Raw genomic sequence first — 26,201 nt, 5'->3', positions numbered from 1 at the left:
GCAATCTCAGCTCACTGCAAGCTCCGCCTCCCGGGTTCACACCATTCTCCTGCCTCAGCCTCCCAAGTAGCTGGGACTACAGGCCCGCCACCACGCCCAGCTAATTTTTTTATATTTTTAGTAGAGACGGGGTTTCACAGTGTTCACCAGGATGGTCTCGATCTCCTGACCTCGTGATCTGCCCACCTCGGCCTCCCAAAGTGCTGGGATTACAGGCGTGAGCCTCCGTGCCCGGTGGGAGCATGATTTCTATGGTATTCCTGTCCAGCATGGCCATATGGCCATGAGGCAGCATAGACGGACAGCTGAGGCTCAAACTACAGCATGGAAAACAGTCAAACACATGAGAAATGGGCACGCTGAGGGCCTATTCCAGATGGAAGGAGGCTGATGAGACATGACAACTAAATGCAAAATATCTTCCTGGAGAGATTTCTGAACCAGAGAAAGAGAGACAGAAAAAGGTGGAGGGGAACAGAGACAGCGTGAGAAAACAGACAGAGACAGAGAGACAGAGAGAGGAAAGGATGGAGGGGAGCAGGAAAGGGAGCGGAGGGAGAAAGAAGAAGGGGCGGGGAGATGTGAAGGAAGGAGGCACAGAGAGAGGGAGAAATTGTCGGAGGAGGGACAGTTGGCAAAATCCTAATGGAGTCTGTGGATTGGATGGTTGTGTTGCATCAGTGTTGATTTCCAGATTGGCAGGCACGTGGGATGGATACGTGGGAAAGTGCCCTTACTTTTGGATGGTGTACACTGGACTGTCTGGGAATGTGCCAAATCAGGTCACATGTCCTACATTATAGACAGATGAACATGGACAGGAAGTGTAGAAGAATGGGTGTAGATAATGCAGACATGGGAGATGCGGGAATTCCCTGTACGTTCTTGTAACTTTTTTATAGATTCGGAACTACTAAACAATTTTTTAATGGGAGGTAAGGAGGAGTGGTGGTGAGGTGCAGAGGCTGCTGGAGGAGAGGAGTGATGTTGTGGGGGTAATTCTGGGGTCTAAGTAGGGGACAGGTGGCCCGCTGGGGCTTCTACACATTTTGGGAATCACAGCCAGTATGAAGTTATAATTACATCTATCTGTCCTGGTTTTTCCTTTCTTTCTTTTAGAGATGGGGTCTTGCTATGTTGCCCAGGCTGGAGTACTATGGCTATTCACAGGGGAGATCACAGCTCACCACAAACCTCGAACTCCTGGGCTCAGGCGATCCTCCTGAGTAGCTGGGACTACAGGTGCAGGGCCACGCCTGGCTAATTTGTTTTTTAATGTTTAATTTTTAAATTATTTATTTGTTCTGTAGGACAAGGTCTCACTATGTTGCTCAGGCTGTTCTTGAACTCCTGGGCTCAAGCCATCCTCCCGCCTCAGCCTTCTGAGTGGCTGGGCATCTGTCCTATTTGTAAAGGAACTGTGAGGCACGACCTTTACTGGAGTTCTGATATTATTCCAGGATGGAAACCCCAGAGTGCAATCAAACACGCTAAGAGAACAGCCCTCAGCCCACAGGGAAACCTGCTGATGGGGGAGACCTCTTCTGGAGGGCAGGCCTCTCATTCTGCGGGGCCATACCACCTGCAGCCTCTTTCTAACCCAGATAGTTTATGGCTCCCCAGAGACTGCTTGGTGGGAAAGGTCTGCTAAAAATATATGATCTTGGAATCTAATGAATCAGAAGCCAGGCAGAGCTGAAGCAACTGCCGTAACCCTAGTGGAAAATCACACCTGATCTCCTTTGCAAATCTGTCTTTTGCCTAGGGACAGCAAAGACAGAATAAGAGAAGAAACTGAGAGGACAGCACAAACTCAGAGAGAGGTGGCGCAGATGGAAAGGGAGGCAACCGGCTCTGAGCGTTTTCTCTGTTTGCTTTGTTGCAATCTAACTTTAGCCCTCCTGCCCAGGTAGCGCTTAGGATTCACAGTTTGCTGGATACTCATGAGGAGGAAAAACACTCTAATCCTTTTCATTACCTTAAGAAAAAGGAATGCACAACGATTTTAGAGCTCTGCAAGGAAATGAATCAACCGCAGCTCACCTTCTTTCTATTTTGATTGTACAGAACTCGCAGCAGCCCTGTGCTCTGAGAAATCCTGCAGCTCAGCAGCAAATCAACTGCAGAGGCTGATGGGCCCTTGGGAAGGTGGAGGAGGAAGTGTGAGCTCGAGTTAATGAGAGAATGGGACTCTGAAATGCAGCTCAACAGCTAAGAATATCTCCTATGGACTAGAAACAGCGTCTATGCCCGAGATCTTGGTATTCTTTAAAAAAAAAAAAAAAAAAAAAAACAGAAAGACCCAGACCTTTAGAAGAAGGGCAGTGGGGTCAGGAGAAAAGAACCCTGGACTTCTAAACTGTCCTTATCTATGACCTCCCAGGCTTCAATTTATGCTGCTTTGCAATGACAAAACTGCTCTGAGTTTCCAGTTTCCTCTGAATTCCATAATTCCAAGAATAAGACAACATAACAGCTTGCAGAAAAGAGTTAAGCTATGTGTTTTGCATGTACAGAAAAAATAATATGCCAAGATTCATATAAACTGTTAACAGTGGTTTCGCAGAACGTAAGGGAGTTAAAATCAGAGCCAAGGCTTGTCAAAACGGACAGAAAGGGTTTACACCAAAGAAGTCAATCGAATGCAAACAATCGTGGCCAATTCTCATTCCTCCTCTAGTCTCATCACAACCATGGGATCTGCTTTCAGCATTTCCTCTAACAACCAGAGAGGCGAATCTTCCTCAAGGCCCAGACCGAGTGTCATTTTGCCTGTGACTTTACCTGTCCCCTCTCTTTGCCACACTGTACCTTATTTCTAGCCCCCTAAAAATTGATTGCTTTCTTGGCCATGTTCCACGGACCTTGATAACTCTCTCAAGACCCTCATCACACAGAATTGCATTTATCTGTGCTTGTGCCTGTCTATCCCAAAGGCCTGAATTCTTTGAGATCCTGTGTTTTGCTCACCTTGGTAATCAGGTCCTAGCATGGAGCCTGGTGCATAAGGTTTGCAGAATTCAATGCACCTTCATGGAACCTGCCACACACAGGCCTATCTTTTTTCTTTGTCTCTAAGCACTATGAAGATCATGTCTGGTCTTCATATTCTAAATTCCTAGAGCAATGAAACCATAAAGTGGAGTTTAGAGAGTGTGTGTTCCTTGCACTATGTTCCGGATCATTCCTGAAGGTGCTAGTCACCCTTTTCCCAGTCCCTAGGATTCCATGGAATGTCCCTGCTGTGACTACAAATGAAGATTTTTATGTAACTGAACTGGTCAATTAGCTCTTCCTTGGCTGCAGAGGAAGGGAAAATGAAACCAGTCTGGGGCAGATCACCCAGAGCAATAACAGGCTTGCTGCGCAGTGTCAAATCCATCCTCAGAGTCAGTACAGAGGCTTGGGCTGGGTGTCTCAGTCCTGGGCTCTGAGACTCTTCACCTCTCTAAGTCTCCCCAGCCTCCCTGGTCAAGCACCTGCTCTAACCAACTCTCAGGGTGACGTCAGCATTAACGGTGTCGCAGGTATCAGGTGCCAGGCATAAGGGCACCTAGCTGCATATCTGGTTTAACTATTTAACACAGAACACTCTTCTCCCAGGTGAGGGCTCCAGTGAAACGTTCTTTCTTCCTCATCCCTATTCCAGAGCTGCACCAAGGCAGCAAGTCTAAAGAAGTGTAATACCACAACACCATCATTTTAGGAAGGCTTTCTGTGTGTTTTGGGGGTGCAGGTAGGATCAGAGAACTATGTAGTTTAATACATTTTTCTATGCCTGTCAACAGTTCCTAAGAAAAAGACAACGACAGAGAAAAGTGCCAGGTTCTAGATCTATACAGATCTAGCTCTAACCTCCTTAGCTGGATTGACCACCATCCTCACCCTCTTTCATTTCATGTACCCCAACCTCCCCGAACTGCCCCCTGCCCCAGTGCCCTTTGGCACTCCAGCCTTTGCAGTCTGTTCCTTCTCACAGCAATTCCTGTTTCCCAGTTCTGTACTCGGAGACTTGTATCCTTCCTTCACAACCTTTCTCTGACTCATTAGCAAGCCAGCCACTACCCTTAGACAAGAAACGATGTAAGGGCAGGTCCCAGGACCTGCTCATCTTTGACTGGCTGGCTCTTGGAACATTAGAACAGTTCAAAAAATACTTGTTGAATGAAGCCAGGCGCGGTGGCTTACGCCTGTAATCCCAGCACTTTGGGAGGCTGAGGCGGGCAGATCACGAGGTCAGGAGATCAAGACCATCCCAGCTAACACAGTGAAACCCCGTCTCTACTAAAAATACAAAAAATTAGCCGGGCGTGGTGGTGGGCACCTGTAGTCCCAGCTACTTGGGGGGCTGAGGCAGGAGAATGGCATGAACCCGGGAGGCGGAGCTTGCAGTGAACAGAGATCCTGCCACTGCACTCCAACCTGGGCGACAGAGCAAGACTCCATCTCAAAAAAAAAAAAAAAAATTGTTGAATGAATGATTACACGGACAAAAACATCTCCTGTACTCCTTCAGGATGGCACTCACGATACTGAATTTGTAATCTTTTATCTGCAAGCTGGACCTTTTACCTGCCTCTGAGTTCTTTGAAAACAGGGCACGAATTTATTCATTTTGGTTAGCCCTAGTCTCTAGCATGGTGCATGGATCATTGTAATTGGTCAATAAATGTTTGCAGAATAAATGAATGAGCAGAGAAATTCCATCTTGGACTGTTTTTTTTTTTTTTGAGACGGAGTCTTGCTCTGTTGCCCAGGCTGGAGTGCAGTGGTGCAATCTCGGCTCACTGCAACCTTCGCCTCCTGGGTTCAAGTGATTCTCCTGCCTCAGACTACCGAGTAGCTAGGATTGTAGGCACCCACCACCATGCCCGACTAATTTTTTATTTTTAGTAGAGATGGAGTTTCACCATGTTGGTCAGGCTGGTCTCGAACTCATGACCTCAGGTGATCCACCTGCCTCGGCCTCCCAAAGTGCTGGGATTACAGGCATGAGCTACTGCACCTGGCCTCATCTTGGACTTCTTCTTTTTTTTTTTTTTTGAGATGGAGTTTCTCCCTTGTTGCCCAGGCTGGAGTGCAATGGTGCGATCTCAGCTCACCACATCCTCCACCTCCCAGGTTCAAGTGATTCTCTTGCCTCAGCCTCCTGAGTAGCTGGGATTACAGGCATGCGCCACAACGCTTGGCTAATTTTGTATTTTCAGTAGAGACAGGGTTTCTCCATGTTAGTCAGGCTGGTCTCGAACTCCTGACCTCAGGTGATCTGCCCGCCTCGGCTTCCCAAAGTGCTGGGATTACAGGCGTGAGCCACCACGCCCAGCCTCATCTTGGACTTCTTAAGCCCAACTCCCCAAATCCAAAGTCATACAGCATAAGATATTCAGAACTAACTTCTAGACCTCAGTTTCCTGAGCTATAAAATGGAAATTGAATGCCGTGAGCTCCACTAAGCCCTAAGATTCTATAGCTTGGAAAGGTCGTAATTATCACCATCACCAGAGCACAAGAAATCCTGATCAAAAGACTTGGAATTTGGCTGCTGTAGAAAGTACTACACTGTAGCAGAAATTATTGTTATAGGTGCTCCATTTATTCCAAATGCCCGCAACCCTTTACCTTCAAGATAAACATTAGGGCTTCCTAATGCACATGTGGAACTTTAGGGCACATCCAGGGAGCCGGCATGGTTTCACGTGCTTTACTGGGCTGGGTTTTCGCACTGGAAATTGTATATGCTTTTGTGATCATTCAGATGGTCGAGCTTCTGGACACTGCAGCCAATATTGCCAAATACTCGACCCGTGGGGCTAATGCCAGCATCGGAGCCATGCTTATTGCAGGCTCATTATCCTAAGTATGCACGATTGCACAAGGCTTTTACAAAGTGATGGTGCTTAGTCTAGTTCCTACGTGGACTAAGTATAAAATATATAAGCTTTCACCATTCATAGCTACAGCAAACAACATTGCTGCTTATTTTTTTCACACAGTCTGTCAACTGGGTTTATGAGCGTGTGCTATACGTTAAGCAGGATCCTGACACAGAGCAATGAGGAAAGCAAAGCCCTCTCCCCTTAAGGTGCCTACAATTTAGTGAAGACAAAAATAAGCAGACACATACATGCATATGAAGGGACGCAGTAACAAGCACTATGGAGAAAAATGAAACAGGCAAAGAGGACCAACAGTGCCTGGGCTGCTCTGGGAAGTCTTCACTTTGAACTCTGCCTTACGCTGAGTTGTGGATGACAAGGCTTCTCCTTTTCACGGAAAATTATCTCCTGGAGTCTCAAGCCCTTTCTTTCCTATCAGGAAGGCCAAATGAACCGGCAAGTGTCAGCATCATCGGAATAGAACAGAAAACTAAAAGAGTGAGGCTTTTTGCCCCCGGGATTCCAGCTCACGGCCCCCAGTGGAACATCCACGTCAATCTGACAACTGTAGGAATTCAGGGGACACAGGCCGGCCCTGCTCTTTTCTGGTTTTATTTTATTTGGTTGACTCATCAATGTGTATAGTCAGTTACTTCATCCCAGAAAGTATTTTTGTATTGCTATAGTCTCCATGAGAAAAAATTTTGATTTGATATTAATCTAACAATAATTCTGGAAACTGAGCATGTGAAGCTAATATTGGTCTGTGCACAATTATGTGGCCATTTATTAAGACAAATGCCAGAGCATCTACCATAGGACACATCCTATGCCAGGCACTGTGGAGAAACAGAGTCCCCAATCATGGGTTTTGCCTCACCGCGGCTTGGAGCCCACCAGGAGAGGGAAGACCTGCTCGATGTTACCAAGCCACATAGTAGGACCAGCTAGGCTTGAGCCTTAAGAGAGGTACTGACACATCACAAAGGCAGGAATGGCTTCAAGCTATGGGGATCAAGGCTGTCTTCACAGTGGCTGTTGAGCTGAGATGGAAGCTACCAACCCATTGCTATGTGGCTGCTCTAGCTGGAAGAATGACCCATTCCCAGGCTGTGTAAGGAGCCCCGGCAAAATGTGTGCTGAGACCAACACATCTGGGGTGATGACACTCCAAGCCTGGGCAGCAAGTCCTCTGGCCTCCCCACCTCTCCTCTCTCCCCATTATTCAAAGCCACCCCGGGGTCCCACCTGGCCCCCACACCAGTCTCCTCACCAGTCTTGCTGCTCCTGTCCCTGTGCTCTGAGTCTATCCTCCACACAGCAGCGAGGGCAATTGTTTAGAAACCTCCATCAGCATAAGCATCTCTTGTGTAACACCTTCAAATGACTTCACCCTTATGGCAAAATCTAAGCCCTCACCAATGCAAGCCCTCTTTGATCTGACCCCAGGCACTCCTCCCACCCCCTGCCTACCACCTTCCCTTCCATCACTCAACTCCAGCCTCACTGTTCCCCAAGCAAACCACTCTCACTCCTGCCCCAGGGCCTTTGCATGTGTTTCCTGCTCTCCCAAGAATGCTGTTCCCCAGAAACCACATGGCGCTCTCCCTTACTTCTTCCAGACCTCTTGAAAGTCGTCTCCCTAGAGAGCCCTCCAACCACCCCACCGAAATAGTCACCTTGACCTTCCTCCTCCCCAGTGTCTCCCATCAGCTGACTTCATGTATGTGCCCATCCTCTTAGCTATTGTCTATTTCCTTCACCAGCATGCACAGGCCACGAGCGCGCAGACTATTTTGTCTGTCTTGTTCAGTGCCTAGAATAGGCCTGGCACAGAGTGGGTGTTTAATGAGTGCTGTGGAATGACCCCACACAGGCGAGTGGGAGTATATTCAACATGCCTTTCCTCCCTGCTCTCATCAGCCCCCGCCAGCACTCGACTTCCTCGAAGGCTGAATGACTTCCAAATATCTATCTTTGGGCTGGACCTCTTATCTGAGTTCCAGGCTCAAATATCCAACTGCTTACTATATATTTCTGCTTGGATTCCTCAGAGCCTCCTTACCAGGATCTGGAACAGCTCTGCTCTTGACTCCTCCCCCGTGTTTCCACACACCGGTCTGCTCCTAGCATCCCTCATTTAGCGGATGGTGCCACCACCCACCTGCCGTGGAAGCCAGCCCTCGGAAGGTCTTTCTTGAGCCTACTTCCCCTCAGTGCCCCATCCAATCCATCACCCGAGCCTGCTTGGCTTTGCTCCATCTCCACAGCCATGACCCTCATCCAAGCTGCCCACACGTCCCTCCTGTGCTGCTGGGCACACACAGGCCCCCGCCCCTGCACCGCTGGGCCCTCCGCCTGTTTTCCACGCGGTAGCCAGTGAGACCCTTTAAAGCACAACCCTGATCACATCACTCCTGTGCTTGAATCTGTGGTTCACTTTCCTCTATGCTCAGGAGAAAGACTGGAATCCTTCATGTGGCTTCTACAAGGGGGGATATTCAACCAGGACACAGCAATACAGCTGTGCAGGTGTTATATGCTGAAACGCTCCACTCCTCCAGGTCAGTGGCCACTGCCGCAGGCTCTTTTTTTTTTTTTTTTTTTTTTTTTTGAGACAGAGTCTTGCTCTGTTGCCCAAGCTGGAGTGCAGTGGCTCGATCTCGGCTCACCACAACCTATGCCTCTTGGGTTCAAGAGATTCTCTTGCCTCTCAGCTTCCCAAGTAGCTGGAATTACAGGTGCCTGCCATCATGCTCGGCTAATTTTTTATTTTAGTGGAGACTAAATAGTTCCACCATGTAGGCCAGGCTGGTCTCGAACACTTGACCTCAGGTGATCTGCCCACCTCGGCCTCCCAAAGTGCTGAGATTACAGGCATGAGCTATCGCGCCCGGCCTGCTGCAGGCTCTTAAGTACCCCATCCCTGCTGCTCTGGCCACTGTCCCCCTCCCCCAGACCCCTTCCCCTCAGTCAGCAACTACAGGGTTAACATCTGGTGCAGCTGGTGAGCACACACATGCATGCACACACACTGCTCTGGCCCAGGGGCACGCTGTCCCGGTTGTTTATAATTTCAACTTCTAGTTTAGATTCAGGGGTACCTATGCAGGTTTGTTACATGAATGTACTGCATGACACTGAGGTTTGGAGGGCATATGATCCTGTCACCCAGGTAGTGAACGCAGTACCCAATAGTTAGTTTTTCCACCCATGCCCTCCTCCCGCCCTCCCACACCCATAGTTCCCAGTGTCTCCTGTTCCCATCTTTACGTCCCTGTCTCTGTCGCTGAGTGTTGTGACTCTCGCCCCTATCTGTAAGCTCCAGCACAATCCCAGCTCCACCTTGCCTGGCTTCTCGTGCTGTCTGCACTGCACCCACTCTGGCCTTCCTTCAACCCTCTGCTCCTTTCTCTGCCTCTGGGGCTTTGCACAGGCTGCTCTCTAAGACCGGCATGTTCTCCCTTGCTTCACCTTATTTGCCCCTGCTCCTCCCTCACCTCAGCTGTCTCTTCCTCATGGTAGCCTTCTCTGACCTCTGACTCTAGGGCAGTCCTCTCATATACTCTCTGCCTTCCATTCATGGTTCCTAACATAGTTTCTGGTATGCATATCTGTTTGTGTCATTATTTGATTAATAGCTCTCACTGCCAATAGACTACAGTTCAGAATGGATAAGGAACGTGACTTTAAAATGAAATTATTCTATCCCTTCAGCCCAGCTCTCCATATACACGTGGAGATGCACAGGAAGTACATTGGACACAGGCATCTAAAGTGCAAACAATAAATTTTAAAATTGGCATTCATATAAGGGGGGGGGGGCTCCTGTATGCACACAGGTGTGTGTTGTTACATATAAATTTCTTCTTTCCTGTAGACATGGTAATGATAATGATGATAGAACATTAGTAGACACAGTCTATGCAACAAGGAACTGCCCTGAATATTCAGACATCTCTTATATAAGCCAAGAGTTCCTCTTTCCACGCTACTTAGAGTAATTACTTCCTATTATGGCAAACAGTACGCATTTTTTCCACAAAAACATACTATTTGAAAGTGTGTTACTTATGTAAGGATAAGTATTTGCCCTGTTACCGCCACCACAGTCCATCAGCTCAGAAGATTCAAGCCGAAAGCAAATTCTCTTGCCATGACCCCGGGACAAGAGCTTGCTTTTATGCGTGTTTTAAAGAGCAGAAAGCTCTAGTAGCATTAAGAGGCTGGCCCTGTGCACATTACGCAGATGCAGGATCGTCCCGCTGGGTGCATTCGTGGGTTTCATGCAGGCATGGGTTCAGCCACTGCAGTCCCTCCCCCACCACCAGGACTCTCCCTGCAACAGCAAAACCAAACTGCCCTGTGCAACCAGAATGAGGTTCAGGGAACCCTGACCAGCTCCTTTCTAGGCGCAGCCACCTGCAGCTACCTGTTCTGCTCAGCCACAGACCATAAGACAGGGACCAACAGGGCCACATCTGGCAGCTGTGGGAATTAACCAGCAGCAAGGGGCTTTGCACTTGGTGTGTCCTGTCTTTCGTTCCCTTCTGACGCTCATTTCATAACTTGCGGCAGTGTCCTCTTTAAGAGAGAGGCCAGGCTTAGCCAGGACTGCAGTCTTGAGTCTGAGGCAGGAGCCTCCCCTCAGCCTGAAGCAGGGCTGACAGCCACTTGTCACTGGCGCTGAGCCAATCGGAAATGGTGTCAATAAAGTGCAAATAATACCTCGGTGCTTGCTGCTCTCTGAGCCCAAAACGAACCGAAGAGGTGCTCTGAGGAGAGAAGGCAGAGTGACAAGGCAGTTACACCCAAGGCCTCTCCAACGGGAGACCAATCAGGACACAGCTATTCCCTGGTGGCATCAAAATCTTCCAATTTCACACAGAAAATGAGCCCTGGCTCAAGTGTAACACACGTTCAGTTGTCCCCATTTCAGCTGAATGGATTCCTTTGAGAGCTAGAATCTTAACCCTTGGAAGGCCTCTGAAGGTGTGATTCACCTCTGCTGAGAACTGCACTGCAGAGAAACACATCTGCAATTCTCCAGCCACAGTAAGAACAAAGAAAGCCTCCAGGTGTGCATCTCTGCAAGCCCAAGAATGCATCCCAGGTGGAGAAAGCGAGCAACCCACCCTGCCTATGGGGGGCTGGGGCAACACAGCTGCAGCCTGCGCAGCTGCTTCTGGAGGTGCGGTGCTAAGAAGGTGCCAGACCCTGTCTCCTGAACAACTCTCACACCAAGACTCTCACCCTACCTCCAGACTTTGCTGCATCCACCTCTTGGTATCAAAAAATGGGCTGAGTTTCAACCTGCTATGCAAAGGCCAGCCTGAGCAGATGCTTTGTTAGAACCACCACAATGTCCTTTGGGCTGTGGATATGTGAATGTTGGCATATCTGGGTGGAGGGATGAGAAAAGGGGCGGGGGACCTGGTCCTTCATCCAGTTTGCAAATTCCAGTCAGGTCCACATACCTCACTTTCCCTCTGAAGTGCACTGCCAGGGTCTTTGCTTCTTATCACACACCTACTTCTGTTTCCTATCACATACCATACTGCTCCATTCTTTCGGATCTTTTAGCTGTGAATTTCTGCCACTGCAAGACCAACTGAATCCAAATGGGGTCTTAGCCCTAGGAATGGAGGCAGGTAGTATTTTGCATTTTATTTATTTATTTATTTTAATTAATTAATTAATTAATTTAAGACAGAGTTTCACTCTGTTGCCCAGGCTGGAGTGTAGTGGCACGATCTCGGCTCACTGCAACCTCCGCCTCCTGGGTTCTAGCGATTCTTCTGCCTCAGCTTCCCAAATAGCTGGGACTATAGACATGCACCACCATACCCGGCTAATTTTAGTATTTTTAGTAGAGACAGGGCTTCACCATATTGGCCAGGCTAGTCTCGAACTTCTGACCTCATGATCTGCCTGCCTCGGCCTCCTAAAGTGCTGGGATTACAGGTGTGAGCCACCGCGCGCCCGGTCTATTTTATTTTTGAGATGGAGTCTCGCTCTGTCACCCAGGCTGGAGTGCAATGGCATGATCTCAGCTCACTGCAACCTCCGCCTCCTGGGTTCAAGCAATTCTCCTGTCTCAGCCTCCCAAGTAGCTGGGATTACAGGCACGCACCACCATGCCCGGCTAATTTTTGTACTTTTAGTAGAGACGGGGTTTCACCATGTTGGCCAGGCTGGTCTCGAACTGCTGAGCTCAGGTGATCCACCCACCTCAGCCTCCCAGAGTGCTGGGATTACAGGCATAAGCCACTACACCGGATAGTATTTTGCATTTTAAACAGGGGCAGGATGGATAGGGAAACAGTAGATGAGGGGGTAGGACAGAGGCACGTTGCCCATGGAAAACCTAACCTACATTCGGAAAATCTGGCACTGCTAGCGTGGAAAAATCACCCAAGCCACTAAAGTACAGAGGAACCATGAAGACACTATGCTAAATAAAAGAAGCCAATCTCAAAAGTACAAATATAGCAGGATTCCGTTTCTGTGAGGTCCCTATAGTAATAAAATTCGTAGAGACTGGAAGTTGAAGGGTGGTCACCAGGGGCTGGGGAGTAGTCAGAAATGAGGCGTTAGTGTTTAAAGAGAACAGAGTTTCAGTTTTGCAACATGAAAAGAGTTCTGGAGATGGATGATGATTACAGGATAATATGAATGGACTTAATCCCATTGAACTGTATGCCGAAAAATGGTTAAGACAGGAAATTCTATGCTGTATATCTGACTGCAATTAAACACACATTTTTAATGGCTAAGATGGTTTTTAAAAAGTCGCAATGGATAAATGTATTCTAAATTAGAAACAATTAGCATGTGTAACTAAACAACTTAATTGGCAGGCAAATATCTACAAACAAACAAAACCTGTCACCAATCCACAAGCCCAAGCCACACACCTGTTCCCTTCCTGGAGGGTCATTTCCTCTCTATTTAGTTAGTTCCTGGATCTTTGGCTCCAAGCCCGAGTCTCTGCCCTCCAACCCAACCCAAACACATTTTGTTTCCTCACCAGCCCCTTCTGAAGCTAAGGCTTGGCTGTGTCACTCAGGAGCCCTGGAGAGCCAGCCTCTGCACCAGCCCCGCCATCCTCAACCCGAGCCCACTCGCCTTTGTCAGCACCTGACACAAGTGGGGCCTCATTCCCCGACTTTCTTCTCAGGCTAGCCGAGAACCCACACAGACTGCTGGTGGACAAAGGAGACTGAACATCCCCACTGACACAGCATCTTTCAAAGGCTCTTCCTCCTGCCCCAATTCAAAGGCCACATATTCTAAGACAACAGCGGGAATCAATTGCAACTTCTAAGCGAGGAGACCGCAGGGGATCTGTGCGGGCCTTGCCCACACTGTTCAGGCATCAGCCCTTCTCTGTGGGGCCCTGGGCCACGGCAGGAGTGGAAACAGCAAGGTTAGGGCCTTCCACAGGCAGAAGCCCTGGGGGAGTTTTGAGGCCACTGAGAAAAGGTTAATAGAGGCAGTTTCAAAGCTCTCAGGAAATGGCATCAGGCAAGAGCTACTCTTCAGAGACAACAGGCCTGCCTCCATCCCACTTACCTGGTTACAGGTGTTAATATCTACCCCATTCCGCAGGTGATCCAAAGCTTTGTCCAAGTTACCTGATCTTGCTGCTCTCAGAAAGCTGGTAGCAGCATCGGCCTGTGAGGAAAAACAACAGGCGGTGAGTGTCCTGGGTGTATTAATGACTTCTCCACCCCACTCAAGTCCCGGACCCCCGCAGCAGCCCCTGCATCCTCTGATGTGGCACCCTGGTGCCCACAGCGACACCAGGTGTGCACAGGAGCCTGAGAGCCCCTGGTTGGACTGCCTTCACACCCAGGCCTCCCTTCCTTTGGTTTTTTGTTTTTTGTTTTGTTTTGTTAAGAGAGAGTGCTGCTCTGCCACTCAGGCTGCTGGAGTGCAGTGGCACAAGCGCAGTTCACTGCAGCCTTGAATTCCTGGGCTCAAGAGATCCTCCCAAGTAGCTGGGACTACAGGTGTGTACCACCATACCCAACTATTTTTTTAAACTTTTTTTTTATAGAGACAGGGCATCACTATGTTGCTCAGGCTGGTCTCAAACTCCTGAGCTCAAGTGATCCTTCCACCTTGGCCTCCCAAAGTGTTGGGATTACAGGCGTGAGCCACCGTGCCCGGCCCCCTTTTGGTATTTTTATAAGCAAACGTTCTTGGCTTGGACTCAGGAAGAATCAGCCTTTGATGGGGAGCCCATTCCTATGGCAAGCGCACAGCACAGCCTGGTGTCTCCCTGCTCTGAGGTTTCAGGGGCTCCACAGTCTTGCTGAAGAGTTCGCAATATCACAGAGGTCCCTGGCCCCGAGAGTCATGAATGCAGGCACCAAAGGAAGCAAGCGTGGGCTCTTTGGAGCTGTTTTGTGTTTTTGTTTCTATTTGTCTCTTTTTCCTTTTTAGAGATGGGGTCTCACTATGTTCCCCAGGATGGTCTCAAACTCCTGGGCTCAAGCAATCCTCCTGCCCCGGCCTCTGAAAGTGCTGGGATTACAGGCATAAGCCACCATACTCAGCCCTGTGTTTTTGTTTTTTAAGTAAACAGCACATAGCACTTACTATGTGCTAAGAGCCATTATTAGCACTTTACATATACAGTCAAGCCCATTTATTCAACCAACCGTGGATGGAAAATTTGCAGGAAAAAAATTAAAAATAACAATACTAAAATAAAAAGTAATACTAACAGAAGGCTGGGCGTGGTGGCTCAAACCTGTAATCCCAGCACTTTGGGAGGCCAAAGCAGGCGGATCACGAGGTCAAGAGACCGAGACAATCCTGGCCACCATGGTGAAACCCCGTCTCTACTAAAAATACAAAAATTAGCTGGGCTTGGTGACGTGCGCCTGTAGTCCCAGCTACTCAGGAGGCTGAGGCAGGAGAATCACTTGAACCTGGGAGGTGGAGGTTGCAGTGAGCCAAGATCGCACCACTCCACTCCAGCCTGGTGACAAAGCAAGACTCCGTCTCAAAAAAAAAAAAAAAAAAAAAAACCAAAAACAAAGAACCAACAAAAAAAACCAGTAATACAGAAAAGCAATGCTATACAACAATTATTTACAAAGCACTTACATTAGGTACTATAAGTAATCTAGAGATGATTTAAAGTATATATGACGATGTGGGTAGGTTATATGCAAACACTATATCACTTTACATGAGGAACCTGAGGATCTGTGGATTTTGGTATCTACAGGGGGTTCTGGAACCAATCCCCCACGGATACCGAAGGATGACTATAATATATATTCACACACATGCACACGCACAGATAAGCATTTTATCCTCATTTTGAATACCCAAGAGGTAAGTGGGATTGCAGAGTCCCATTTTACAGGTGAGTGGGCTGAGGCAGAGAGCAGAAGTGCCTTGTGCAGCGTACCACAGCAGGGAGGAGGCACAGCCAGGACTCAGATGCAGGTAGTGTGGCTCAGAAATTCATGAGCTGAACCTCCCAGCTCTGCAGCCAGCTCGGTCTCAGCTTTAACACCAGGCGCCCCCCAACAGATTTCTTAAATGAGAGTGAAGCTCTTCTGTTCCTTAGCTGCTGCTACATCACCCACCCCATGCATCTCAGACTCTGCCCCCAGGAACATCTGTTTCCTTTAAAGATGAGTGACAGCCAGAGAGGGTGAGAGCTGAGGACAATAAAATAAAGTTTTCTAATTGATATGGTTTGGCTGTGTCCCCACCCAAATCTCATCTTGAATTGTAGCTCCCATAATTCCCACGTGCCCTGGGAGGGATCTGGTGGGAGGTACTTGAATCATGGGGGCTGGTTTTTCCCATGCTATTCTCATGATAGTGAATAAGTCTCATGAGATCTGATAGTTTTAAAAAGAAGAGACCCCCCTGCACATACTCTCTTGCCTGCCGCCATGTAAGACATGCCTTTGCTCTTCCTTCATCTTCTGCCATGATTGTGAGGCCTCCCCAGCCACGTTGAACTGTGAGTCCATTAAACCTCTTTCCTTTATAAATTACCCAGTCTCGGGTACATCTTTATTAGCAGTGTGAGAACAGGCTAATACACTCACAAAGACAAATGTAATGATTAAAGCCCAGTCCTCAGGCATTGGAGCCCGTGGCCTAGACTCAGAGCCACTCCACTGGGTCTAGCTGAGTGCCCTCAGGTACTTAGACACCCTTGGCTTCTATTTCCTTATTTGTAAGCTTGGGAGAGTAAAGCCTTTCTTGTCCCCTTTTCATGATGCTTAAAAGAAATAAACAGTGTTTGGCATATAGTTGCATACAAGGCTGAGTTGAAAGGGTGAGAGGGGTCATATGACAAGCCACACATGGGAGAAGCGTGTGACGCCATTCCCACAGAAGACCCACAGTGGCTTCCTCTCCACCCAGGCACTTTGTCTCCTTCCTCTACATGCCCTCCTAAAAAAAAACATGCTGCAGTGGGCTGAATGGTGCCCCCCAAAAGATATGTCCACACTCTTATCGCTGGAACCTGTGAAGGTGACCTTATTTGAAAAAAAAGTCTTTGTAGATGTAATTAAGTCACGGATCTTGAGATGAGATCATCCTAGATTACCTAGGCCGGCCCTAAATTCAATGACAAGTGTCCTTAGAAAAGACAGAAAAGGAGAAGACACACATGCACACACACACACACACACATATATGTGTATGCACACATGCACACACAGATGCACGTGCACACACAGATTCACACACACACAGATGCGTGCACACAAATCTACACATACACACCCACACACAGACGCGTGTGCACACACATGCACACCAAGAGAGGCAAACACACACATACACACACACATGCACAGATACACACACATGCACACATACACATGCACATACAGAGACCTGTGTGCACACACACATACACACATGTTCACACACACGTATGCACACACACAGAGGTGAAGCTATGTGAAGACAGAGCCAGAGACTGGAGTGACTTTAGCCATGCACAAGGAAGCAAGGAACCTCTGGGAGGTGGAGGCTCATAGAAGAAGGCCCTGAAGCCCTGGAGGGAGTGTGTCCCTGTGGAGGCCTTAATTTAGATCTCCAGCCTCCAGACAGCGAGAGAACACATTTCCGTAGTGTCAAGCCGCTAAGTGTGTGGCGATTTGTTACAGCAACCACGGGAAACTCATGCACACACTAGTGATGACCACCCTTGAACACCCTTGAACACAGAAGACTCCAAATCTACAGCCGAAGACCAAATGGAACTCTCATCCTCCTCCCCAAAGCAGCGCTTCACGTCTTCACTACTGAAACAGGGAGTCCCCAGGGCATCAGCAGTAGGGTTCTCCAGCCTTCCAGACAGGGGGTCCTCCCTCCACACTCAGGTACTGCCCCACACCACCTCCCAGCGCCCGCCCACAACCCCAGGCCTGCAGAAATGCTGCTTCCTCGCTCTGCCTCCCAGCCAACCTCCTCCATCCCTGCCTCACCCAGCCAACCTCCTCCATCCCTGCCTAACTGGTCGTCCCCAAATCCTGACTTCCTGCCAGCCCTCCCCAACCTCAGGTCCCACATGGGCCCCCTATGATGTAAGCTCAAGTTCAAGTCCAAGCCCTGTGGCTGCCTGTTCATGAGGCACACTCATCTCGCTGTCCCCACAGCGGCAGGAGCCCCTTCTCACCTCCCTTGTCCTCTGTGACATTCTCATGCTCTGTCTACCGCCTGGCCTGCACCTTCCTCCTCCCTGGGCCCTGAAGCTCCATCTCCCTCTGGTTTGCTACTTCCAATCTTTCTTCCCTTCAAGGCCCCGATGGTGGCTACTTCCTGCATGAATGACACTATGCTTAGACACTCAGTATTTGCCATCTTTAAATCTAGGAACCACAAAACAGGAGCTTGTTTTTTTTTAATGTACTTAAAATATCTCTTTCTCTAGCTATTGAATTCAGGCAAGTCTTGTCTCCCCAGCCAAACTGTTTGCTTCTTGGGGCAGGGACCAAGTCTTCTATCTCTTTTGAATCCTCCAAAGCATTAAGTGTCTGCTAGGGCGAGGCTCCCTTGACCTAAAGCACATGGCATTCACATCCTAGGTTCCTCAGCAAGGCATCTGTGGGGCAGGAAATATTTCAGAACTGAAGATCAAGCTGTTGGCTCTCCAGGCATGAGCTGGGTTTCCAGAGAAAACCCAGTCAAGGTTTAGTCTCTCAGATAAATGTCTATTTATGCTACTGATTCAGAAAGTCTGTCTAGATTCAATTATTAGGAAAAACACTATATTATTCCCCAAGAATAAGAATGTTAAAGAGACATTTCTCCCACAAATTAACTACCGTTTACAGCACAATAATAGGATTCAGGCTGAAAACCTGAGAATGGGTGGATAAAAATAGACTCAATATCCACTAATGACACTGACTGTTCAAAGCACTGAATCCAGGAAGAAAAGAAGAATATTTATGACAAACTGGCAGGGCGCGGTGGTTCCTGTAATCTCAGCACTTTGGGAGGCCAAGGCAGATGGATCACTTGAGGCCAGGAATTAGAGACCAGCCTGGTCAACATGGTGAAACCACATCTCTATTAAAAATACAAAAAGTAGCCGGGCATGGTGGTGCATGCCTGTAATCCCAGTTACTTGGGAGGGTGAGGCAGAAGAATCACTTGGACCTGGGAGGCAGAGTTTGCAGTGAGCTGAGATTGCGGCACTGCACTCCAGCCTGGGCGACAGAGAGAGACTCTGTCTCAAAAAAAAAAAAAAATTTATGACAGACAAGCACATAAATAGAGGGTAAGGGAAGCTCCATATGGACTAGATTGAGGAAAGCTAAACCATTTCTGTCGTTGCCATAATAGAATACTAAAATTATAATACCAACCATTGGGACAAATGTATTACCAGCATTATATCTTTTAATTCTTATCACAACCTGTGGGTAGGTATAATTATTATCCCCATTTTAGAGGTGATGAAACTGAGGTTTTGAGAGGTTAATAACTTGCCCAAGTTCTGCAGATAAATACTTGGGGTGATTCAATCCAGGGGTACCCCACTGAAGTCTATGCCTTTCCACTGCCCTTGACCCCAAGGGCGTTCTTGGCCATTTCAAGCCTGAGGGTGTTCAGGCAGCCCTGACAGGCTGGCGGCTGGGCAGGCCTATATGCCTCGGCCAGTTAAACAGCTAATCCATGGCAGAGGAAAAATGCTAGGAGGTCCCACTCAGGCTCTGTCCCTGAGCACTCTATTCAGACCAAGACAGGTCTCTAGAAGGGAACCATCTAGTTCCAGCCCTTCTTGTCACTGAAGATAAAATTGAGGCCCAGGGAAGTAAAGTGACCAGCTAAGGTCACCTAGATAGTTAGCAGTGAAGTGCAATTGCTAAAGCTTTTTCTTTCTTTCTTTTTTCTTTTTTTCTTTTTTTTTTTTTTTTTTGGTCTTCTCCAGGCATAGAGTAGTCAGGACTCTGCAGGATCCTCAGGGCATCTGGGAGGTGAACTGCAGATAATGATGCCACTCCCAGTAGCAACTACACATCATTCAGTTTAATTCTACAATGTATTTACTGGGGTCCTATTTCAAGACCAATATCCTGCTAGGGCAAAGAGAGAATAATCACTCAGAATATAGGTCCTTGCTCTCCTGATCTGAATAATCAAGCGATTGTGTTATAAAGGGGTCATATGTGCATGCATGCACCTGTGGATCCATTCCATGAGTATTCATTGAGAACCTCCTAGGGGCCAGGCAATATTTCAGCTACAGAGCAAATGGCCCTTGTTGGGATATGAGACTCATCTTTACCATCGTGTTCTGCTGAGCCCCTACTGCCCATCTGTCTAGTCCAACCGCTCCAATTCAATGACCTGTCCTCAGTACATCCAGCAAATGCAACAGGGCAGGAGGCGTGTCCAAAGAATCCAATGTGTTCCATTCAAAACATTTACCTGAGCGCATACTGACCCAAAAAACAACAGCAACAAAATACAAACCTGACCATCTCTGGGCTATGACAAACCGGAGCAGAATGACTGGCCCTCTCCAAGGCTCATCCATTCCCAGATCAGGAGGCCAGGAGGCCTGCTCATCCTATACAGAAAACTACCCCACCGTGTCCACAAGCCCTGGCCACCAATGAGGTGCTGGCATCTCTGTTGTGCACCCCACCGAAGCTGTCTTCTGGTGTCTCTTCCCCTCCTCATCTCCAGCTTCGTTTTAATCTAATTCTACCTGTGTGCGTGTTCGGGGATCTGCACACAGCAGACATTCTGCTGTGCCTGCATCCCTGCTGCCTAATCAGTGTGATGTCCCTGAACTTCCTTTCAAAACAAAACAAGTTTACTTTCACAAAGCTCTCCCTAGGTTTTAAACACACCACATAAATTAATTCACTCCCTCCTCAGAATAATCTCACAAGGCATGTGTTTTGTTATCTCCTTTTTATAGATGAAGTGACCAAGTCACAGAAAAGTAACTTGTCCAAAGTCACATAGCTAATATGTAGCATGGCCAGGATTTGAGTCTAGGTAGCATACTTCTTAACTATTGTGCTATACCGCTTCCTGGGTCAATCATTTCCCTTCCTTCCTTCCTTCTTTCCTTCCTTCCTTCTTTGCCTCCTTCCCTCCTTCCTTCCTTCTCTTTTTCTCTCTCTCTTTCTCTCTTTCCTTCTTCCTTCCTTTCCTTTCTTTTCTTTTCTTTTCTTTCTTTCTTCTTCTTTCTCTTTTTTTCTCTTTCTTTCTTTTTCTCTCTCTCTCTTCTCTCTTTCTTTCTTTCTTTCAAGACAGGGTCTCCCTCTTTCTTCCAGAGTGGTCCCCCAGTGGTGCAGTTATAGCTCACTGCAGCCTCAAAGTCCAGGGCTCAAGAGATCCTCCTGCATCAACACCCCCTTCCCCCGAATAGCTGAAACTACAGGCGTGCACCACCACACCTGGCTAATTTCTTTATTTTTTGTAGAGATAAAGTCTCCCTATGTTGCCCAGGCTGGTCTTGAACTCCTGGCCTCAAGCAATCTTCCCACCTCCGCCTCCCAAAATGCTGGGATTACAAGCACGCGCCACTGTGCTGGCCTAATCATTTTCTAGTGCTCATAAAGGTCCTCTCCAGTTCAGCTCTGGCTGGAGAAAGCCTTCTGCCTGGGTTTGGAGGCTGTGCCCACGTCAGTAGGAAGGGAATGGAAGAGAAGGAAGGGAACAGAATTCTTCCTAGGAATTAAGTTCTCATCAGGACTGCTCTGAAAGGGTGGGGAATCCTGGTTACCTGAGACACCCAGACTATTATTAAACTTGCACTTCCTGAGCAGATACTAATATAGCAATAGATGGGGTGCGAGGGGGCTCCAGTATCCTGAGAGGGAGGGGCCGGAAGCACGCTGCAGAATGTCAACATGCTGTCACCCATGAGCAGGCGACGTTGGGAAACACCAGCAGGCAGACCCAGGTGAGAGAACCCCAGGGCCTCCTCACACCTTCGCTGGGGGTTGGGGTGGACTAAGTTTTCCCTAGGACATATCATGACTGACCTCAAGATATTTAGTACAAAATTCCTATCTAGAAAGGTGAATGGAAACTGAGCTAATATCAATTGCTGTAAAAAGTCATAAGGCAATACCGCTTTCCCAAGGGGTCTTGTTGGAGCAAAATGCAGCTTCTTTAACGCAGCCACTGTCAGAGCTCTCAGGAAGAGATTTCAGGTCCTTTCCTGGGGGACCTGCAGCCCAGCCAGAAGACAGGCAGCAGCCCTGATGTGGAGCTGTCTGCTTGTGCTTGGGGGATCTGAGAGCCGCACTGGGGTATGAGGAAAGACAGCTGTCCCCAGCCAGCATAGCTTGGTAGCCCTGCCTTTACTCCCTTGACGATGGAGAAACAGAGGTGAACACTGGGCCCTAGTGAGTGTGTGTTTTATTATGTTTCTTTCCTTTTGCCTTCCAGAAAGGTGTGCTGTTACAGCTTTACAAACTGTCTCCAGGCTCCCCAGTCTGACTACCATTGGCAAAAATAAAATGAACAAGTTAAAAGTGTCACTGAGGAAACAAGACGCCTGAGCGGAAGTGCTGGGCTCCCTCTTAATCTCTCAACCCGAACTCGGGACCTTGGGAAAATCCCTGGGGTTCCCTGTGCTGTCTGCACCCCACCCTGGAGGCTGGGCAGGGTGGGCTGGGACGTCACTGGGGAAGACCTGGCTGGGATGCACTGCTCGGCCACTTGATGCTGTGCTCATCTAAGGCCCCAAACCTCCATTTCCCCGTTGCTAAAATGGGGATCTTGCCAGGGGGCTGCGAGAATCGAAGGGGACAGCGGCAGAGAGCTCCAGGCTTGCCAGGGCGCCCAACAGGTCTGCCTTCCTCTGCCCCACTCATTTCCTGCTACCTGGGGGCCTCCGGGCGCCTCACGTTTCTGAGTTTTAGGGGCCAGACGTGCCGCAAGCCAGGCCCCCGCCCGGCCCAAGGCCGTGCATCTCCCACCCCCTGCTGAATCTACCCGGCCAGGCTCTCCCCTGGGGTGAGGGGACTCGGCCTCGGCCAGGGCCCGGCCCCCCTCGGGACACCCCGGCGGCCGGTCCACGCTCCCGCGCGTGCCCCTCTTCTGGGCCGGCCACAAGTCCCGCTGCCTCCCAACCCCGGCTCCAGCCCCTCCGCGGCCGCAGCCTTCAGGCCAGAGGAATTTTCCTCTGGATCCTGCTAGAAGCCTCGGCAGCAGAAGGGCAGCCCCAGCGCGCGCACCCGCACCCGCCGGGGAAAGTTGGCGCCGGGCAGCCGGGCGCGGAGCCACAACCCGCAGGACGGACGCAGAGCCCCGGCCCCGGCCCCGGCCCCGGCCCCGATCCCCGCGCCCCGGCCCCGGCCCGGCAACCGCGACAGCTCGTGCACTCACCGCAGGGTCTGGCCCGGACCTGCCCTGTCGCGCTGCCATCGTCCGGCGCCCGCGCTGAAATCCGAGCCCGGCTCCCGCTCCCCCTCCCGGTTATCTGCTGGGCGGCGCGGGGAGCGCCAGCAAGTTACGCGGCATCTGGCTAAATATACAGGCGCCCTCCACTCGCCCCGGCCCGGCCCTGGCCCTGCGCTCTCCCGCCCGCCAGCCTGCCGCTAATGGGATCTCTTCATTTTCTCTCCATGATTATGTCAGATGGGAAAGTTAATGCGAAGCTCTCTCCGGAGAGCAGGTACCTGCTGCCAAACCCTGCGAAGAGGGTGCGGGCGGGGGCGCGGGCGGGGGTGCAGCCCCAGCTGCAGGTGCCGGCCGGCGGGCTCGGGGCGGGCGTCCTGCCCCTGCGGAGGGGAGGCACACACGTCCAATGGAGGTGAGGAGCTCCAAGCTGCATGGCCTCCCTCCCTGCCTCCCGCCTCCCCGAATGCCCTGGTGAATGGGCCCCGGAGCTTGCCGAGACGCGGCCGGGGTGAGCTCAGCAAACTCTATTTATGCCCCATAACCGATTTGCATGTTTTGAGCTCTTCCATCGTGTCGTGAGATACCAGTTAATCAGCCTATTCCAGATTCTGCCTGAGAGCCGCCAGACGCAGCTGGGTTGCAGGAGGGCAGAGCTGTCACTCCCCGCTGCCTCCCGCACTGCTCTGACGCTGGCGGTTAACTAGCGTCACCCGAGGCTGTGTCCGTGCAGTAAGCAACCAGTGTTCTGTCCTGGGACCACTATCACCCTTTCATGCAGTCATTTCAGGGGCAGATGTCAAAACCCATGTTTGGGGTTTTGGAGAAGACTTGGGGTGACATCATCAAGAGTAGGCTCAATTCAGAGGGATGAGGGAACCTTAAGTAAAAGCAGTGTCAGGTAACTGGGCCCCTGGCAATATGGCTTGTTCAGATCATAGGTGTTTTGTGTCATAAGCCGGCTTCTTGCTGGCTTCAAGTCACAGTCAAGACACAATACCAAATGCTCTTTTCCTCTCCCGCTGTCCCCTGACATTGTACAGTACAGCTGCACATTGGTGAGGAACTAGCATGCTGAGCGCCTATTAGCTGATGGACATACTGCATTATCTCATTTAATCCTCACAGCCACCCATAAGGTAGGCAACGCTACTACAGTTGGATAAATGAAGAAACTGAGCCCAGGGAGGTAATGGGTGGAGACCAAGGTCACCACTAGCAAATGGTGGGTCCAACTGGTTCAAAGCCAGATTGATCCAAAGCCCTGCCACTGGCAGCACCAGCAAGATTCCTAACAATAGTGTACTCAGCGCCAGGAAGAGAAAATGTGGGGGATGATCTTGAAGGATCATAATCCCAGCACTTTGGGAGGCTGAGGCGGGAGGATTGCTTGAGGCCCGGAGTTCAAGACCGGCTTGGGCAACATAGTGAGACCCCCTGTCTCCACAAAAAAAATAATAATAATAATAATTAGCCAGGCAAGATGGCACATGCCTGTAGTCCTGGCTACTCAGGAGGCTGTGACAGGAGGATCACCTGAGCCCAGGAGTTGGAGGCTGCAGTGAGCTATGATTGCACCACTGCGCTCCAGCCCAGGTGACAAGAGTGAGACCCTGTCTCTAAAAAAATAAAAATTAAAAAAGAAGAAAATACTGTGAGAGTGTGTTACAAAGCCAGGTACTCTTCAAAGCTATGCAGCAATCAGGGGGCATCCCAAGGAAGTGGGATAATCAAAGATCAAGAGAAAAGGCCAGGGTGTTGCCAAAAAGAGGGATCTGAAGTGTAATAATACAACTCCTCCCCATGGGGGTTAAAAAACTGGTATTTGAAGATGACAATGTGAGAATTCTCCAGGCACAAGATCCTCCACAGCACTGGGGCTGAACTTGAGGATGGGCACCCTCTCGAAGGCAGCAGCCTGTCTGGATGTAAGTCACACAGCCCCTTCCCTCCCCAGGCACATGCTGCTGAAGCCCAGCTCACCCTCCAGGTCTCTCGCCTCGCACCTCTGAAAACCACCTTCCAGATTTGCTAGAATCCTCTACACAGAGAGCTCCAATTAATAAATGATGGTTACTGGAACATCCCCGATCACAGCCCAGTGGAATATCTCAAGGGATTCTAATGCACTGTTCCAACATTAATATTTAGAGAGAGAGAGAAAATTCCCCGCTCAGATGAGTAAATAATATATATAATACTTTTAAAAACACGAATGCAATTGACTTGCACAATGAACTGAAAGAGATACTATTTTTTAGCAACTATTTGAGGATTAATTGACACACTATGAGTTGCACATTTAAAATGTACAATTTGCTAAGTTTTGGCATATGTATATCCCTGAAACCATGGCCACATAAGATAATGGGCATAATCACCTCCAAAAGTTTGCTCATGCCTCTTGGTATTCCCTGCCTCCTGCCGGCCAGTCCACATCCTTGTCAAGACTTGGTATGGTCTGTCTTAATTCAGACATCCTAATAGATGCACCACATGGCTAATTAAAAAAAAATTTTTGTAGAGAAGGGGTCTGTTGCATTTCCCCAATAACTGATAATATTAAACACCTTTTTCAGGTGCTTATCTGCCATCTATATATCTTCTTTTTTTTTTTCTTTTTTCTTTTTTTTTTTTTTTTTGAGGCAGAGTTTAGCTCTTGTTGCCCAGGCTGGAGTGCAATGGCGCGATCTTGGCTCACTGCAACCCCCGCCTCCCAGGTTCAAGCGATTCTCCTGCCTCAGACTCCTGAGTAGCTGGGATTACAGGCATGCGCCAACATGCCCAGCTAATTTTGTATTTTTTTAGTAGAGATGGGGTTTCTCCATGTTGGTCAGGCTGGTCTTGAACTCTTGACCTCAGGTGATCTGCCCGCCTCGGCCTCCCAGATTGTTGGGATTATGGGCGTGAGCCACTGCGCCCAGCTTATATATCTTCTTTGGTGATACATCTGATCAAATCTTTTGTCCATTTTTAAGTTGGAATGTTTGTTTTCTTATTGAGTTTTGAGAGTTCTATCTATACAGAATATCTGTCTTAAAGGTGAGATAAACAGATCTTACAAGTAAAATATTCAAAGCTCAGTAGCAAAACATTCCCAGTCGCATTTTGGTACTCGGTTCTTATAATTCTTAAGCTGTATCTTTCTTCATATTATACAACGCAGTGGGTTATATACAATCACAAATTAAAAGATGTGATAGTCATAGTGGACCAGAAGCTGAATACAACCCACAGCACTCCGAGTGTAATGGGAAAGATGCTGAAGTATTATCAGAGGACTTTAGTTCTCAGAACTGCCAAGAATTCTTGACATTAGTCATGACCTCCTTAGGGTTGAGGCTTTGAAATTTAGGCAGGCGATGAGTCAGGCAAGGCCCAAGAGGAGGAGAAAGAACACAACTACAAACAGGTTGCTTAGTGAGGCCTGAGGCTAAAGGAGCTGAGATGATA

The 26,201-nt window shown here is 49.0% G+C and overlaps 1 protein-coding gene across 14 annotated transcripts in view; it reads right to left on the bottom strand.

Moving 5' to 3' along the window:
• ANK1 (ankyrin 1) overlaps window positions 1-26,201 on the bottom strand; it is a 243,258-nt gene that overhangs the window by 91,262 nt on the left and 125,795 nt on the right. For 11 of the 14 annotated variants that reach the window (XM_063709306.1, XM_019032639.4, XM_019032640.4 and 8 more), the window contains exon 2: window positions 13,452-13,553. In XM_063709306.1, the coding sequence (XP_063565376.1) occupies window positions 13,452-13,553 (102 nt within the window). Of the gene's footprint in view, window positions 1-13,451; window positions 13,554-22,736; window positions 23,207-26,201 lie in introns of those variants that run through there. The other 3 variants (XM_063709307.1, XM_055349213.2, XM_055349210.2) reach the window with 2 other exon arrangements.

Source organism: Gorilla gorilla, chromosome 7 (genome assembly GCF_029281585.2).
Source record: "Gorilla gorilla gorilla isolate KB3781 chromosome 7, NHGRI_mGorGor1-v2.1_pri, whole genome shotgun sequence".
Taxonomy (NCBI): Eukaryota; Metazoa; Chordata; class Mammalia; order Primates; family Hominidae; genus Gorilla; species Gorilla gorilla.
The sequence above is the reverse complement of the archived record's forward strand: the minus strand, read 5'-3'. Positions and strand labels throughout refer to the sequence as shown.